Raw genomic sequence first — 18880 nt, 5'->3', positions numbered from 1 at the left:
TGGGCCCGGGTTCCCCCCAAACCTCCCAACTCCTGATCAGACACAGGAGAAGTTGATCCAGATTGTGGGGAAGATCACTCAGGTGAGCAAATCTGCCAAATAAGTGCAGGACCCACGAAGGTAGAGGAGGAACTTTGTCACACTGTTATTGTCCATCCCATTCCTTATGCATCCTAACATCTCGTTTGCTTTTTTTCACAATAGCTGCACAATGAGCAGATATCTGCACTGAGCATTCCACAGTGATGCCCAGGTCCCTTTTCTGAGTTGATGCAGTTAATTTAATTGTGTGACTAGTTCAAGTATTTCCCTCCAGTGAGCATTACCTAGCACTTATCAACATTGAACTTCATTTGCTATTGTGTTGCCCATTCACCTAGCTTGCTTCAGGCTCTCTGAAGTTCCTCAGCCTTTTCTGGACTCAAAATGGACTCACTAGCCCAAATAACTGTGCCATCTCCAAATTTTGCTACCTCATCACTCATCCTCCATTCTAGATAGTTAATAACTATATTAAACAACACTGGATCGAGTCTAGACAAGGCCACTGTGCTTCAATTCCCTATCTGAAAAATGAGGATAATAATCTTCCCTTGCTCCCACCTTTTGTCTGTCTTGTCTATTTAGATTATAAAATATTCAGGGCAGAGACTGTCTGTAATTATGTGTTTGTACAGCATCTAGCACAACATGCCCTGATCTCTGCTGAGGGCTTTTGATGCCCCTGTAAAACAAATAAGAAACGATACCACTAAAAATAACTGGCAACAGTGCTGTTGCTTGGCCCACTACTGTAGCGTTTTTATAGAGGGTGCCGTACACAGCGAGACACAGTGGAGCTGTGATTTTGCCCTATGTACCTGGCACAATATTCTGCAATCATACGGTTAAATAAGACAAATCAACATGCTGGAAAGGAACAGAAAGCCTTAAGCCTTATAACCAGCTTTGTCTCTCTAAATATTCCAATTAAAAAAACCGAAGCAGAGTAAATATGACTGCAACGCTAACACAGCTATGCTGACGAATTTTTATTATTCTTTTTAAACTCATTTTCAGTGCTAAACAAACTGTGGAAAAAGGATTTGATTCATGGCTGCATTAGGAATCTACTCAACCAAAGCCCCTTGTCACAAATTAAATCATAAACCAAAAGTCAAACATGATTTGTGAAATTAACGTTTATCGAGGAAATACTCCCCGGCGCAGTGCTGCGATTAGTCTCTGGCATCCGAAATATCAACCATAATTCATAAACTGCCTAAGAAACCGTGCCCCCGCCACCGCTGTCAAGATGTCAGGTTTGATGGAAAGGTGCTGCGGCAACCAGAGAGCAATTTGTTGCTGATGGTGGGGGTCACAGTGCTTTATTATCTGTGCAAATAAAGTGCAAGTCACATCGGCACCCCTGTTCCCACCTGTAATAAGTGCATACACGCACCCTCCCCACACGCACTTGGACCCTCCAAGAACACTCTCTCCCTCTGCTCAGTTCAACCCAAGGCCATGTCCAGTTCTAATTCTGAACAGTGAGATCTGGCACAGAACCCATATTACGCCATTTCTTTAAAATTATATGACTAATAAAATTAATAATAATGAATAATCCCTTACATTTCCACAGCGAGTGTGTTTCGCCGGAAGGGCTCAACACATCTCTGAAGCAGGCATTATTAGTCCCATTTTAGAGACTGGGGAACTGAAGCACAGGGAGTGGCAAGTGACTTATTCAATGTTACACAGTGAACCAATCACAAAGTCAAGATTAGAATCCAGGATTCACGGCCAAGATTTTCAAACCTGGCTTAGAGATTTGGGGTGCTTCCATTTTTAGGTGTCTAAACTAAGACCCCTTAAAGGGGCCTGGTATTTAGAGGGCAAATGTTCACAGTTTCTGAAAATCATGCCCTTTTAATGTGTCTTCAACTGGGCACCAAAAGGCCCTAGTTATTTTTGAAAATTTTGGCAGAGTTACTTGCCTGGTGCAGTCACAATGTTTCTTCAAGATGTGTGTCGCTATCAGGGACGGCTCCAGGCCCCAGCACGCCAAGCACGTGCTTGGGCGGCATGCGCGGGAGGCGCTCTGCTGGTCGGCAGGCGGCTCCGGTGGATGTCCCGCAGGCACGCCTGCGGGAGGTCTACCGGAGCTGCGGGACCAGGGTACCCTCCGTAGCCACGTCTGTGGGAGATCCACTGGAGCTGCAGGACCGGTGAGCGGCAGAGCGCCCCCTGCAGCGTGCTGTCGTGCTTGGGGCAGTGAAATAGCTAGAGCTGGTCCTGGTCACTGTCAGTGCTCCACTGTAGGCGTGCTTGTGTCCCTGCATCTGCTGATCGGAGAACTTTGCTAGCAGTGGCTGTTAGCCCAAACATGTGCTGTCTCTCTTCATGCCCCGCCATGAGGCCAGCCACCAAGTGCGGGCTAACCCCCCTCAGTTCCTTCTCTACCACAGTCATTGGCAACAGCTTGGAAGTAGAGGGGAGGAGGGTGGACTGTGAACCACCCATAGGGACATATGTCGAAGAGCCATCGTTACTGCACAAGGTGAGTAACTACTTCTTCTTTGAGTAGTGTCCCTATGGGTGCTCCACTGCAGGTGGCTCCCGAGCACCACTGGAGGGCTGGGACTTTGGAGTTGGGTCAGCTACAGATGACAGCACTGTGGAGCTGAAGATGGTATCAGAGGCACAGTCCCCAGTGATGGCTTAATGTTCTGCGAAGGTATGGACTCATGCCCATGTCACCGCTCTACAGATTTCTGAGATAGGGACATTCTTGAAGAAGGTGAGGAATGAGGAGATCAATTCTGTGGAGTGTGTATTAATAGTATCTGGAAGGGTCCTACTGTGAACTTGGTAACACTGTCTAATGCAGTTCGAGACCCACTTGGAGAGTCTCTGGGCTGATATTGCTGAGCCCTTGGATCTTTCTGCAAAGGGGAGGAAAAGCCTAGGGAACTTCCTGAAAACCTTCATCCTATCCAGATAGAAGTCTAGGGCTCTCTTGACATCTAGCATGTGTAATATAGCCTCCCTGTTGTCTCGGTGAGCCTTGGGTAGAAGGTTGGAAGGTGAATCAATTGGCTGATGTGAAACAGGGAGGTTACCTTAGGGATGAATTTTGGATGTGGCCTGAGTGTAACCCTGTCCTGAAAGAATACCGTGTAGAGGGGATGTGCCATCAGAGTGGCTATTTTCCTATTCTCCTAGCCAAGGTGATTGCTATCAGGAAGGCTGTTTTCATAGAGAGATATGTAAGCGAACAGGTGGCCATGGGTTCGAAGGCCCAGTCAGTCCTTTCAATGCCAGGTTTGGGTTCCACATAGGGTTAGGGTGTCGGGGTTGTGGGAAAAGATTTACTATACCCTAGAGGAATCTGTTAGTGGTTGGATATGACAGCATTGAGTATCCCTCTACTAGCGGGTGGAAGGCTGCTATGGCCACCAGGTGGATTCAGAGAGTTGAGAGATAGTCACGATCTTTTTAAGGTCAGTACATAGCCTGAGATCTGTGGAAGAGCCATGCATGTTGGGGAGATTTGTTGGGAAGTACACCAAATTTGGAAACTGGGCCATTTTTGCAGGTAAGTTCAGTGTGTTGAGGACGTTCTACTGTGTAGTAATATCTCTTGTACCTCCCTCTAGTAAGAGTTCTCTCAGTGTAGGAACCATGAAACAGGCATGCCTTGAGGTGAAGAATCCCCAGGTTCGGATGTAGGGTACGTCCTCTGTTCTGCAAGAGGAGATACAGAGTAGATTGGAGAGAGATTGGCGGGCATATAGCGACCTGGGACAGGTAAGGGTACCAGGTCTGTCTCAGCCAAGTGGGAGTGATCAGTATGACATATGCTCCTTCTCTTTTGATTTTCAATAGGACTTTTGACAGAAGAGGAAAGGGAGGAAATGCATAGAGGATGCCCCTATCCCAGGGGAGATGGAAAGCATCACCCGGGGAATGTTGTTCTACCTCTGCTCTGTAGTAGTGGTGTGAATATTTCCTGTTAATTTGAGTGGCAAACAGGTCTGTGATCAGTGTCCCCCACTGCCTGAACAGGTCGTGAAGTATTACTGGGTTTATCTCCCATTCACGGTCATATGGGAATTTATCACTGAGCCTGTCCACTGTGGAGTTTTGTGTGCCCGGGAGATAAGCCGCGGACCGTCCGATGTCATGGGAGATATACCTGTTCTATAGTCTCATCATTTCCGCACAGAGGGAGGGCAACCTGGTTCTCCCTGGTCTATTTATGTAGTACATACATGCTATGTTGCCTGTTAGCACTCTCGTGTGTAATCTTTGATCAGTGGGAGGAAAAGGGCGCAGGCATTTCTGACTGCCTTGAGCTCGAGAAGGTTGATGTGAAAGAATGTCTCCATGGATGACCACCTGCCTTGTATCATGAGGCCGTTTAGATGCGCATCCCATCTTATGAGCGATGCATCGGTGGTGAAAAGTAACGATTGGGGAGAGAGGGAGGTTGCGAGAAGAGGATCGCTTTGAAAACATTGGCTGAGTCCTTCCACCAGTCTAAGGAGTTTTTGATCCTTGTGGGTAGTGATGGGGTTTGTCTAGTGTGATTCTGGTCTGTAAACTGAGATGAACCACATCTGGAGGAATGGCATGTGAAGCCTTGCATGTGGTATTACCACTGTGTCCACTGCCATATGCCCCAAGAGTTGGAGGCAGTGTCTAGCTGATATTTGCAGGTGGTTTTGAATGGTCTCAATGAGTACGTCCAAGGAGGGGAATCTGTGTTGAGGTAAGAGAGCTCTGGCCTGTAAAGGGTGGAGGTCGGTGCCTTTCAATTCCAGGTGTTGCACTGGAACAAGAGTTGTTTTCTGGGTGTTGGTCTGCAAGCCCAGTTCTGGGAACAAATCTATTGCAGATTTGGTGATTCAGCGGGCCTCATGGAGAGATTGGGCTCTGCAGAGGCAATCCTCTAGACAGGGGTAAAACACGATCCCTTGGGAGCGCAAGTGTGTGGCCACTGCTGAGAGAACCTCAGAGAACACATCAGGATGGATTTTAGCCTAAAAAGGAGTACTCTGTACTGGTAGTGGTCTTGTCCTAGATAAATCTGAGAAATCACCTGTGAGATGGTAGGATTGAGATATGGAAGTAGGCATCCTGAAGGTCGTGGGCTGAAAACCAGTCTCCCTGTTCCAATGCTGGAATGATCATTGCAGGAGTAATCATTTTGAATTTTTGAGACTTGACAAACTTGTTGAGTGCCTTAAGGTCCTGTATAGCTCTCCAATCTCCCTTCCTCTTGGGTATTAGGAAATAATGAGAGTAGAACCCTTTGCCTCGTAGATGTTGAGCTACTGGTTCTATGGCTCCTAATTGGAGGAGACAACCTATCTCTTGTGATAGTAAACTCTCGTGAGACGGGTCTCTGCAGAGGGACAGGGAAAGGTGTTGTAGAGGGAGTAGAGAGGTAAAATGGATAGATCTGTAAGCCCTATCGGTCGGATGTTATATGTTCCCAGGTGCTGCAGGACATTGCCAGATGGTAGTCAAATCAACGGAAAGCGGTGGTCAGCTGTAGCTTTTGTGGGAGTGATCTATTGATGCTTTGACCAATATATCAAAATTGGTGCTTGGAAGTGGATAACTAGGATGTCAAAGATTGTGGGCCAGATGGTTTATGCTTCGGAAACTTAGTTTTCTTCCTCTGTGGTGTGTAGTAGCACTGAGTCGGGTATTGGGAGGTGCGTGGTTTGTGCTGAGGCTGCGGACTATATTTTCTCTTTTGTGCTGGCACGTAGATGCCCAGTGAGCAGAGCATGGCCCTAGAATCCTTTAGTGTGTGAAGAGAGGCGTTCATCTTCTCTGTGAAGAGCTCAGTGACTTCAAAGTGAAGGTCTTCAATGTGAACTGCACCTCTTTTGGGCAACCTGACAGATATAGCCATCGCTGTGGAAATGGACCTGTCTGCTGTGTTGGCTGCATTAAGTGCAGATGGAAGTGCTATCTTGGTCACTAATTGTCCCTCTTGAATAATAGCTTTAAATTGGTCGTGGTGTGACCCAGGCAGCTGTTCAATAAAATTGTTCAGTTTTGAATAGTTTCTGTAGTCATATTTCACCGATAGGGCTTGGTAATTGGCAATTCAAAATTGTAGCATGGTCGAAGCCAAAAAGGTCCAAACGCTTCCAGTTCCTATTGTAGGGAGTAGATCTCATCTGATGTTGACAGCCACGAGAATTAACAGCATCCTCCACAATGGAGTTGGGTGGAGGGTGGGAGAAGAGGAATTCTGTCTGCCTTGGTGGATATAATATTTTTGTCCGCCTGCTTGCAGGTAGGTGCCACTGATCCTGGGGTCTGCCATATGGTTTTTGTGGGGTCCAGGAGAGCCTCATTAATAGGGAGGGCAATTTTTGAGGACAAAGATGAATGGAGTATGTCAAGGAGTTTGTGGTGGGTGTCCCTGACTTCTTCTAGCAGTATCTGAAGAGTGTCTGCCACTCGCTTCACTGAGTCCTGGAAGAAGTGAAAATCATCAGCCAGAGAAGGCGGTAGAGGCATAAAGGCCTCATCTGGGGAGGAGGAGGATATGGTCACCTCTTTCTCAGTGCTGCCCTCCGGTTCCACCATGATTTCTTCTGGAGGTTCAGAAGCTCTGGATGCCGCAGCTGAGGGGGTGATTCTCGAGGTTCTTGAGTGGGGCTAGAAGCCTGAGAGGCATGAAGGCGATATGCAGCCCAAGGGTCCCAGTATGGCTACTGGAGTAGTGGTGGTGTAGAGCCCAGCAGTGGTGCCCATGGTTGACCATACCAGGATGGTGGTGGTGGGGCCATCTGAGGATATGCTGATTGCTGAGGGACTCTGTTGGTATAAATATCAGAGGGGTAGCCGTGTTAGTCTGGATCTATAGAAGCAGCAGAGAATCCTGTGGCACCTTATAGACTAACAGATATATTGGAGCATGAGCTTTCATGAGTGAATACCCACTTCGTCGGATGCATGTTGATATTGGGAACTATAGGGCACCTGGAAGGTGTACTGCAATACTGCCTCCTCTGGTTTGCTGTCCAAGTCTGTGAGGGTGGCGGAACATGGCAGGGCAGGGCAGTGGGGAAGACTCCTGTGCCAGATGAAGACTCAGTGCAGAGGTCTTGGTACCGAGGAGACTCTGATATGTTGGCTACATGGAGATTCCTCAGCGCCACTGGTGGTACCTGAAAGGATGGCGATCTAGCTCACACCAATCTCTCTGGTGCTGCAGGGGGCGTCGATGATGGTACCAATGGAATATTGCATACCAGCAACATCTTCTTAGAGGAGTACTTACTCCTGTCCTTGTCCCTTGGTGCCACTGACTCAATGTCTGTGCCCATTGGATCCATAGGTGCATCGCTGGCACCTGTTGTTGTAGATCTTCGTGAGCCTGGGGTACTGGGCTGGGATTGTCTTGGTGCCAATGGTACCAAGGACACTGAGCATGCTGGAGATCATTTATGGCTAGCTCGGGACTCACTGTGGGGACTTCTGAGAGGGTGCAGCGGCTGGTTTCTTCAATCCATAGCCTTTGGATGTTGAGGGCTGTGGGGAAGACCCATGTCTGCCAGGTGGCTCTTGGTGCAGGTGTGGAAAGGGTTGGAGGGCTGCCTCCATGAAGATGATCTTCTGTCTCAGCTCCCTGTCCAGACCAGGGCCTGAGTTGGTGGCAGAGACCACACTTTTGTGGAATGTGGCCTTCCTTGAGTCAGCGAATGCACGAGGAGTGCTTCTCTGTGACACCGATCGTCTTTTTGCAGGAGAAGCACTTCTTGAAGCCCAGTGAACTTGGCATACCATGTTGGGGAAAGGGTCCCCAATGAGAAAAAGCGGCAAAAATAAAGTCTTTTTTTTAAATTATTTTTTCAGAGAGAAAAATAAGAAAGAAGAAGAAAACTACAATTACAGCTACATACTAGGAGACTAACTGGCTACAGAAATGTAAAGCGAGAGTAATGGTTGTAATGGACTGCGAATAGCTCCATCTCTAGCCAGGAGCACTTGAGAAGGAACTGAGGAGGGTTAGCCTACACTCACTGGCTAGCCTCGTGGCAGGGCCTGAGGAGAGACAGGGATCGCCTGGCCTAATGGACACAGCTATGGAAGTTTTCAGATCAGCAGTGCAGGGACACAAGCAAGCTACAGTGGAGCATCCATAGGGACACTACTTGCAGCAGAGCAGTAGAGCATGAATTCCATGCTCTAACCATTAAACAGCACCATCCTCCAGGCAGTAAAAGAATCCCACTGTCCAGGAGGGGGTGAAAACGCAACCTACTTCAGCAGTTATCTGCACACGTGCAGAGACCATTTGTTGAAAGCTTCTGTATCTAAGAGAAAAGAGATGCACTTTGACTGTCAATGCTGCAAAAATAATGATCTTTTAATCCCAACTCCATCCTGCACTGTTCAGCTTGGCCTTTGTTTTCCAGGTGTCTGTACATTGCATCAATCACCCAAACGCATGTAGCCCGTCAATAGACAGGTTGCAGATATAAGAAAAAAGGGGTCACACATGAAAAAGGCTCTTTTTAACTCAGACAATAGGAAACCTGAGGTCTGATCCCACCCTTCACTGAAATAAACTAGGAGTCTTCCCATGGACTTCAACAGGACCAAGACTGGGTCCCTGATTATTACCAGTATCTCTTTTTTAAATCAGAATGCATTGGCTATAGAATGCATTGGCTATAGAATTAAATCAATTAAATCAGAATGCATTGGCTATAGAAATTCTATTCCTGTCTGTCATCCCACACTCCCTTTACTGCCCCTCCCTTGCAAAGAAAGCTGGCTTGCCAGGACACTTGGGGCTACATTCTCAGCTGGTGCAAACTGGATTTCAATGGAGTGATGCCCACTTACACCAGCTGACGATCTGGCCCACAGCATGTAGCTGAAGATACATGGTAGCCAACTCCACCCAGCACCTATGACAAGCCATCTGGTGGCCATTGTTCACCACCCTGGGCAGGCTCTGTCCCAGAGGAGGATTCAGAATCCAAAAGAAATTACTGCCAGGTCTATTAAACTAACCCTTGAACGCCGAGGCCTCACTTTTTGGAATAGGAATTCATTGCTCCAGTAACAAGCTTGGTCGTATGGTCGATATGGGATTATTACATCCATTCAACACACATTCCTTGGTTCAGTGATTACACCGTATACTGCTGTGACATTAAGGGGGGTCACTGCTGGAACGTGATTTTCAAAAATAGTTTTAAACACTCTCCCCTTGCTTGCAATACCCTTTTAAAAACCTGGAAATCACATTTAACTCTCTTCTCGATTTGCCCTTTTCCATTTGGAAAACATTGATTTTTTTTCTTCACTTGAGCCAAGATTAATGTGTCTTGTTTGTTTGACAACAATTTCAAACTATCTGGTACCTTGTCAAGCCAAAATAATTCGGTCTGTGGACCAATATCACTGATGGGTGTAGACAAGTAGGACCTATAAAAACAATAGCTATTATTGTTTGGACATTTTTTAAATTAAATTTCTTGGTGAGGGTTTAATTTAAAATATTTAGAACCTGGAGGATTTTATCCATCAGATTATAATAGTTTTGAAGCAGGTCAAATTTGGAGTCTACAAACCTGGATTTTGCCCCTCTATATCAATTAAATATTATAGAAAAAGGGTTGTTTGTAATTTAATTTTTTTTTTAAGACTGGAAAGGGGGAAAAACAGAAGAAAAGGGAGAACTAAGTAAATGAAAACCATTCCCTTCTCAGTCAAGTGCTGATAGCAGGCACCACATGGGCAGCAAAGTTTAGAGCAGGGATAGGCAACCTATGGCACGTGTGCTGAAGGCGGCACGCGAGCTGATTTTCAATGGCACTCACACTGCTCGGGCCCTGGCAACCAGTCCGGGGGGCTCTGCATTTTAATTTAATTTTAAGTGAAGCTTCTTAAACATTTTAAAAACCTTATTTACTTTACATACAACAATAATTTAGTTCTATATTATAGACTTATAGAAAGAGACCTTCTAAAAACATTAAAATGCATTACTGGCATGCGAAACCTTAAATGGGAGTGAATAAATGAAGACTTGGCACACACTTCTGAAAGGTTGCCGACCCCTGGTTTAGAGTGACCTCACATCCGATTGCAGTCTCTTTGCACTGTTGTGCTGTCTCCAAACATTTCTCCCCCCAAACTCCTTCCCTTCCATTTCCCTTCTGACTCCCTGGGAAAGCCAACAATACCTACAAATATTTTTTATTTTCATAAACGTCATGCAGCTTTAAAACGTGGGGGTGTTCTATCAACTTCAGGATAGCTATTTCCCGCTCCACCTGGAAGAGAAAAGAGAAATAGAAGCGAAGGTTAGAGGACATGTCGTAGGTTACATTAGAAATCATAACACACATTGTCCCCTCTTACCCATTTCCCACCCTTCTGACCCTCTCTTTCATGCACCAACCAGCAAACAAGCAGAAGTTATAATAATAGTACTTAGCATTTATATTGCACGTTAGAAAACATTAATTCATCCTCACCAACTCTTCCCCTATAAAAGTCAGTAAATAATACTATTCCTATTTCACTAATAGGGAAACTGAGGCAGAGGACTAAGTGACCTGGCACTTGCAGAACCTGGCACAGAATGCAGGAAGTTCCTGGCTTACAGTCCTATACTCAGGCCATGTCTCTCAAATGACAGAAGGTCTAACCCATCATCCCAACTCTAACTGACTTAAGTGGGCCTTGGATGGTCCCCATTGTGCTAGGCATTGTACATACACCTAGTAGGAGAGAGTCAGGACCCACAGAGATTACAGTCTAAACAGAGAAGACAGGCAAGTAGTGGGAGAAAGGAAGTACTAGCATGTTACAGCAGGTGAAGTAAGATGCAGAAAGAGCACGAGATTTGCCCAGTGTTACACAAGAAGTCTACGGCAGACCCAGGAACTGACCACAGATTTCTGGAGACTCAGTGCAGTGTCTTAATCACAAGACCATCCTTTCTCTCAGTCCTTGACCTATCCAAAACATGGCTACTCTGAGGACTTGTCTTCAGTGCAGAGTTAATTGTAGTTATAAACTGAGCCTTGCCCTCAACTTGAGTCCTGATCATACACAGAAACCTTAACTCAAACGTGATGGTGCTTTTAAACAGAGTTGGTTGGCCCCCTGAGAGTACAAGCTGCAGCTCAAGTTAGCACAACTCACCAACAGCTAATACATTCACCCTGTGCTGCTAATACAATCACTCTGTGTTGCTCGATACTCCAGATAGGGCTAACTGATGAGGACTTAATTAACCCACAGTGACTGTTTGTGGGAGTGCAGATAACTCTAGTTAACTCTGCCATGAAGAGATAGCCTGAGGCAGGCAGTGTACAGGCAAAACAGGTGCAAGACCAGTTTTCAAAAGTCCATCAGGACAGGATTAGCCAACCATCCAAAAGAAGAATGGAATCTAGCTAGACTTCCTCCCACCTCCCCCAAAATACTGTAACTGGTTACCCCGCAGCCATCATCTTCACAATCGAAACACACTGCCATGCTGTGCCAAAGCACCAATCCCCTAGTAACCTGACAATCCCCCAGGAACTTCTCCCTACATAGCTTTATTTCTTGGTGCCTCTTAACTTGCTGAGTATGCTCCTCTCCCAACTATTAAGCATAGAACTTCTCCTCCTGACAGACAGGTAGAGCTTTCTGCATGGCACTTTGGGAGCTGTAGTTCTCAAGCCTTAGTGATGAGGTCATGTCTCCCAGAGAGAAACCAGTGAAACTCTCAGCCTCTCTCACATAGGAAGAAAGCGTACATGTGCCTCTGGGATAGTCCCTTTCTGATTCTTTCAAGGTGTTTATTCTTCTCTGCAGAATCAGAAGCCACTTGATAGATCCACTTCCACACTTGTGATCTCAGGAAATATCTATTTCATAGATAGGCTGGGGGAGGGAGATATATTAGCAGGCTGCAGTGGAATCAATGAGATTCCACAAGAGAGAGAGACACACACCACACACACACACATTGTTTGTGTGTAAGTATACATGTGGTACTGCAATTCTCATAGAACTCTTCTATGAACCAAGCTTCAGTGACACACATTGCTCAGTGGTGATAACTCATAGACATCACCTTCCCATCACCACCACTAAGCAGGAAGCAATTCATGAAAATAGAAATCTGCACTATGCAGTTTTATCATACAGCAATTTCCCAAAAATGCAGCTATTGTACTACTGTGAAGAAGCTGGTTCACTCTGACCCCTTCCACAAAGACCTAATGTCCTTCATCTCACAAGATACCTGTTGATATTTGGAGGGGTCTCATCAAGTGCTTGGCACAACACGGTTGCATTTAAGGAAAAAATACCCCCTAAAACTCATTCATCTTTAGGAAGATTTCTCTGAAATCAATTCCCCCTTCTGTCTCCAAGTCAGCGCCTCAGAGAAAGGAGCTGCCCAAATATGGTGTGGCTTGCCACAGTGATAGTGACTTGCTGCTACTGGAATGCAAAATCCCTCTAATGCTCAGCGGCAGCTCAGCCTATCTGCATTCACTCCACCCACTCTCCAAGGTCAGATCAGACCAGGGAGGGAAGGTGAGATTCCACAGTCAGTAACCAAATTGCTGGCCTTTCTGAAGACTGCCTGATGAACCTGAACACAAACCCACCTATCCATGGCACAGTCCATCACTAACATTACAATTTATTCCCCATTCTATGTTTTAGCTGGGGAGATAGGCAGGAGGAGAAAGGGATTTTCTCCTCATGGACACTCTTGAATCATTATGCTATATGAACAGTAATAGTTCTAGCTAATAATACTGCAAACATGTGTCCTGCTTCTGCTAGCATTGGGGAGACGCCACTGCTGTAAAGTACATCCACGGAGCAGCAGCTCTTCTATGGGGCAGTATTGTGTCTTCTTGCCTCCACAGTGCAAACATCCTCTTGAACTTTGACAGACAGATGGCTCAGAATGAGGGTCTGGCACATCCTCAGATGAGGAGATAAATGGAGTGACCAGAGGTTGGAGGCATGCAGAGGACATGCACCTGACTGGTCAGAGAGCAGACTCCAGCAGGTAGAAGAAAAAAGTACCAAAACCTGATGGACCAGTCATAGGAGGGGAAGGCAAGATCAAAGATTCAGACATATAACATCTCAAACACTCACCGCAAATGAGATTAAACCATGCAACCATTTTCAGGATGAGAAAAAAACTCTTGTAGGCTCACAAGGTCATGCAGAGTGTCCCCAGAGCTTGGTATTGGACACACAAGCTCACCTAATTTTTCAGTGCAATTCTATAGCTCTATAGCACTGTGCATACACACACATGCACAATGACCTTTCCGTACACATATTTCCCAGGGCTGAGTCCCCAACACTAGACACAGAAAAGCTCCCAAACTTTTCAGCACATTCCCAAAGCTCAGTCACTGGCATTCAACACACCAGCTTTCCAGGGCTGAGAGCCTACCACCACACAAACAACGAAGGTTACCAGGGGATGGAGGGAGGGACAAGGCATTTCATGAGAAGTGTGATCACCATACTGGCTATGGAACTAAACAGCTGACTTTATCTCCCTTTATAGTCCTCTCATCAGGGGCTCCCCTGACTGTGAAGGATGCTACACCTTCCAGTTGACAAGCCCTGTGTTATCTAATCACAAGAGAGAGTCACTGCTTTTGAAAAATACCCTGTTGTTGTGTCTCCGGCCATACATCCAACACGAGCGAGTGATGGATGGCAGCACCCACCCAAGGTACTGTTTGGTTACTATCCAAACGCGTGAGCAGATGGGGGCATGAAGAGGTAGAGATTTATGACAATGTCACCTGGAAGAAAGAATTCAGTTATATTACTAGCTAGTCTTCTTGAAACAGGCGAAAATAAGACATTAACGCATCTATTCACTTGCTACTTCCACAGTCTTATACTTAGAAGCACTCCTTTAACATGGCTTGTGCTGGCTTCAGCAGTTTTGGTGCAGGCTTAAGGAGGGTCCCATGTTTATTTTTGCAGGAAAATGCATAATAACCTTCTGGCATCTGAATTCTGATGGGGAATTTGGGTGTATGTACATTCAGGCTCCAAATCTGTGGAGAATGCCAGGCTCGATACACTATGCAGTATTTCAACACAATGAATGGCAATCTGCTGCAGGATCACACCGCTGCACTGCAGTCAGCAGTCCAGTCTACAAGGCAGCACTTCCCACTGGTTAGAGCAGGGGGCTGGGAATTAATACTTTCAGACTCCAGTCCAGAGTTTGCCACCAACTTTCTCTGGGACAGAGGGCAAGTTACAAGAGCTCTCTGTCCCTTACCTTCTCCATCTGCAAAATGAGGACAATAAAACTTACCTGCCTTTGGAGAGCACTTTGCAATCATCCGATGAAAGGTGCTTTATGAGTACAAAATATTATATTTTTATTATTGTCTATGTCAGGATGCTATGTAATGGAAGTAGGCTCTGAAGGTTATGTGTGCTAGGAAGCTAGAGAGAATGACACAATCTCTGTCCAGTAGCCTAAATATAGCTTACCCTTGGAACTGTTACAGCAGAGTCCTACCTCTCCTCCACCCCATGGCACCACAGAGCTGCAATGAACCATATCGAATTCTCAACTTACCACTGCAATACTGAGCGCCTCTCCAAGACCCCACTCTCCCACTCCCACAATAATTGATATGGGTGAGACATAGCATGTAGCTCCGAATAGTGGTTCGATTGATGCATGGATTAGAAGGGACTAGTAGCACTCCACATAGTTAGCAAGCAAGTGGCCCAAGAGCAATAAAGCAAAACAGAACTGGCTTTAAATAGGGCACCACTCTGCCTTCTTCTCGTAACCTTTGCAAAAGTGTGCCCAGTACCTGGCACATCCCTGGGCTAGCAGAACTCATGTATCACTGCCCAGCTCTGAGCTGGCAAGGACAAGACAAGGGAGACCTCTGTGGGGGTGTCTGTTTTAATGTGGATGCAATTATCAGAGAGCAGGCCAAGCCTAGAATAGTCTGTGAATCTGCAATAAATGAAGAACACACAATAACATTTGTATAATAGTCTTTAAAAAAAGAGAAATGCATCTGTCACACAAACTCTGGGTTCCATGAGAGATTCCCAAACACAGCCTGAGTGCCCTAACCTTGCAGCAGACTATCTCTGTGCAGCACCCCAAAACCTCCAAGCTGGGGAGAGGGGTTACAAAAGTCTGTGCAAGGCCAATAGAGCCACACTGCTGACTTGTGACCTTGCAGGTGCTAATCACTGGTTTTTAAGATCTATGCAGGAAGCTGATGAGCTGTCAGGATGCTCCAGTAACTTGGCTAATAATGGAGACCAGCATGAGGGCGGTGTAATCCTTAGCAGGAGTAATGTAAAAAATACACTTGGCTCCCTCTGCCTCTACTTCACCCCCCAGAGGGACTCACATCCCTCTGGGTTTAAGCCCATATCATCTGAATAGTTCTTGGTAATGAGAGGCACTGCACTCTTTCATCTCGACTCACAGCACACTGTGAACGAATGTAGCTACGAGGCTGTGACAGGAGCCAGCAGCAACCATGGGTGGGATCTGTCCAAACAGTACAGAAGAATTGCTTTTCATTCACATTCCTTTGCCTGATATTTGTGATTGTACCACCTGCCTGGAAAGTGGAGCTGCATGTGTTTGCTAAATGGGCTGGATGGCTGTCAAGCGTTAGGAGATGGTAGCTTCTCTGCAAGCTCTTCTGAAACGCTACACAGTAACCTTTAGCAGCTCTACTTCCCCGTGAATTGCAGCTGATAGCCCTATACTTAGGATGCTGGAGAAGGCAATTCTTCTCTCTTGCTGTAGAAGTCACTAAATCATGCCACAAAGCTGAGCTCCTATTCTTTTCTCCACTGATAGCAGTGGGTCCTATATCATGTAAAATGCAGACCTGAGACAGCAGCAAGAGATAGCAGGGAGAGAAAGAGAGAGAGAGAGGGAATAAAGCCATGGTAGGATGATAGGCTACAGGTTGCCCTACTTCCCCTAACCATCGCTAACTTGGGGTGTTTGGAGTTTTGCCTGAAATTTTGTTTAGTGTTAACCCTGCTTTACTTTAAAGATAATTAAACAATTATTAGTGCCCCGCATTGCCCCTTAGTGACTGGTGATGGACACGAGCCGGGAAGTTCAAATCCAGATCTGAACCCTCCCATAGTTCGGGGATGTTCAGATGTGGGGTGAACTTCAAAGGATTCAGAATTTTAGTTCAGCATCCAAGCATTTTGGATGCTGACCTGAAGCTCTTTGGGCTAGAAATCTTGCAGTAAAACGGGGCCAGATCCTTCACTGCAAGAAATCTAAAGGATGTGGAATCAGTCAAAATGAAACATCAAGAATCCTCACGTGAAACAATCTCATCGGTTTCAACACAGTTTCAGAACTTGAGGAGGAGATCCACTGGTTTGTTCTCATAGTGTGATTCCAAGGTTCTTAAGGGAACAGGTTTGGTTTGGGGTTGGTTCTTAGTTCATCTAATCTGGCTCATGGTAGGCCCTGCTCAGATCTGCTGTGTTACACCAGGAAGTTCAACACACATCTTGCTCCACCACAAGCCAGACAGTAACATGTTCCCTCATGGCATTTAAACTTATTTGCACTGTATGTCTCTTTAAATAGCATCAGGTTTTCATGCATGTGACACTGATGGGAGCTGACAACAAGTGGATTTATTCATTCAGTACGTGGGATTATCTACTGCCCAATGGTACACGGCAAAGTGGCTGATGTGCGACTCTCTGCCAACACTCAGCAGAATTAGCCCCTCCACACCAGAAGCCAACTATTCCCTCTGTGCATCCTGTTGTTATCGGTGATCACCACATCACAATTGCCATCAATAAGGAGTTCAGAACAAAGGACACAAATCAAAGAGACACTGTTGAGGACGACTGACCCAATACTTGACCTGTCTTTCTTTTCCCTCCTTATCATTTTTAAGTGCTGTTTTCTTCTTTTGCCAAAAAGCAAAATGTCCCAAAGCAAAATGTTCCACTGCTATTTTTCTGAGAAGGAAAAATCCCACCTGCAGCAGCCCAGCCACCAAGAGCAACCCAGCAATGGCAAACCAGAGTCTTCATGGTCCAACACTCACAAGCTACCCTACAGCCACCATCAAACTAAGATGTGGGAGCCCAGCACTCACAGCCACTACCAAATCAAAGGTCACTTCACTAGGTGCCTGAGTTCCTTCCGACCACCACATTCATCTGCTATCCAGGGCTCATGACCAGTCCTTTAACCACCAGTCACTGTCCTGGCCAGATCAGGTATTTATGTGCTAGGCAGCCCAACATGTGCAGAAAGCATGACAGCTCCAGTGCAGGAATGCACAGAGGGGAGTAACTTGGGAGCTCATATTCCTAGCTTATGTTAGCAGATGCCGACATTTCTAATGGCTGTCAGACAAGCCCTTTCAGAATGATGGTGTGCAGAGGTGTGGGATGGGAAGGAAAGGCCCAGCAGATGCACTGAGTAGAAAGGGACTGTGCGTGCATTGCACGCACAGAAAATATAAATGGAAAGTTTTATTTAAAGTATATCTTTTCACAAGAGCTGAGATGGAGATGCACAGACATTAAGGATTTTCGAAAGGACAGCTGCAAATGCATGGAGAGTGCGCCTGATACCACAGGCAGGGTCTGAGAAGAGAAGGGAAGACAGGAAGCTTCTAATTCTGGAGGCAGGATATGAGGTGGCAGGGAGGAGACAAGCTCCTGGGCAGATGTGGGGGTAAGAAGCAAAGCTCCCCAAAACCCAAGACAACATCTTGGGGTGGGTGGAGGGCTTCTTATGGCCTTGCTAAGGAAACCATAGGGAAAAGAAGCTTCTGATGGCATAAAGATGAGTTGGGACAGTGAAGAGATTCTCACAGTGATGTGGGAGGGATCCATTTGCGGTAGCATTCACTGTCAGTGCGATGAGGAGGAAGAAGAAGGACAAAGAGGGAGAGAGGGAATGAAAGTGTTTTTTAGAAAAGCCTGAAGAAACTGACTCTTGAGCACCACCTATGTGTCCAATTTAGTCTCTTATTATGTCACTCTCCCTCTCTGCTTCCTCTGCTCCACCAATCACGCCAGCATTGCTCATCTCTGTCAGTGTCTCAACCAAATGTACCCATGCTGTCTCCCTTGCACCCTCTCAGAAGTAATCAATAGGGTTGAGATAAAGTGGGAATTTTGGTAATATGTTCATGAGATCTGTGCATGCCTCAGTTTCCCTCTGTGCTTTGTGTGGCTTTGCATGGAGAGTAAAGGGTTGAAAAGCTGCTCTTGGGGCAGGGCGGGGGACATAAGGTGTTATGTCACGTAACTGTTCGGGGTGGCATGAAAGTGTCCATTAAAGGACCAGTTGAAACCGACCAATATCAGTGAAAGATCTGGAAAGACAATGGAAATCCCAGTGGACCAGACATTCACAGCTAGCAACCAATGACCAAAAGGAAGGAGATTTCTCCCCACCTCTCCGCAGGGAAGCAGAGAAAGACCCCAGATGGAGAGCAAAGGAGAAAGGTGTCATGTGGCTAGGTTAAGAGCTGCCTTTGGAGAGAGACAGACACACACCTGGGACTAAGGACAGAAGAGACAGAGACAGATAGAATCAGTATGAATCAGGTGACTAATGTTTTGAAAAAGCTGCCTGTGGTTGCTGGAGCCATGGACGTGTCTGTTACAGCTATCCTCTTATTCCATTTTGTTTCTTACAGCTGTCCCCATACTCCATTTTGTTTTTGTTCTCCTGTGGCCTCCCCTCCCTGGCTATTAAGTTGTTTACCAGGGCCACTGCCCTTCTCAAAGGGAGGGCCCCTTAAAGTTGTTTACCAAGAGCTATTGCCCTTCTCAAAGGGATGGCCACTTGTGCTAA

General features: G+C 46.2%; 1 protein-coding gene across 6 annotated transcripts in view; it reads right to left on the bottom strand.

The window, feature by feature from the left end:
* BRSK2 (BR serine/threonine kinase 2) overlaps window positions 1–18880 on the bottom strand; it is a 495363-nt gene that overhangs the window by 154820 nt on the left and 321663 nt on the right. For all 6 annotated transcript variants that reach the window (XM_075065085.1, XM_075065086.1, XM_075065087.1 and 3 more), the window contains exon 3: window positions 10219–10304. In XM_075065085.1, the coding sequence (XP_074921186.1) occupies window positions 10219–10304 (86 nt within the window). The remainder of the gene's footprint in view (window positions 1–10218; window positions 10305–18880) is intronic.

The sequence above is a fragment of the Chelonoidis abingdonii genome, chromosome 4, assembly GCF_003597395.2.
Source record: "Chelonoidis abingdonii isolate Lonesome George chromosome 4, CheloAbing_2.0, whole genome shotgun sequence".
Taxonomy (NCBI): Eukaryota; Metazoa; Chordata; order Testudines; family Testudinidae; genus Chelonoidis; species Chelonoidis abingdonii.
The sequence above is the reverse complement of the archived record's forward strand: the minus strand, read 5'-3'. Positions and strand labels throughout refer to the sequence as shown.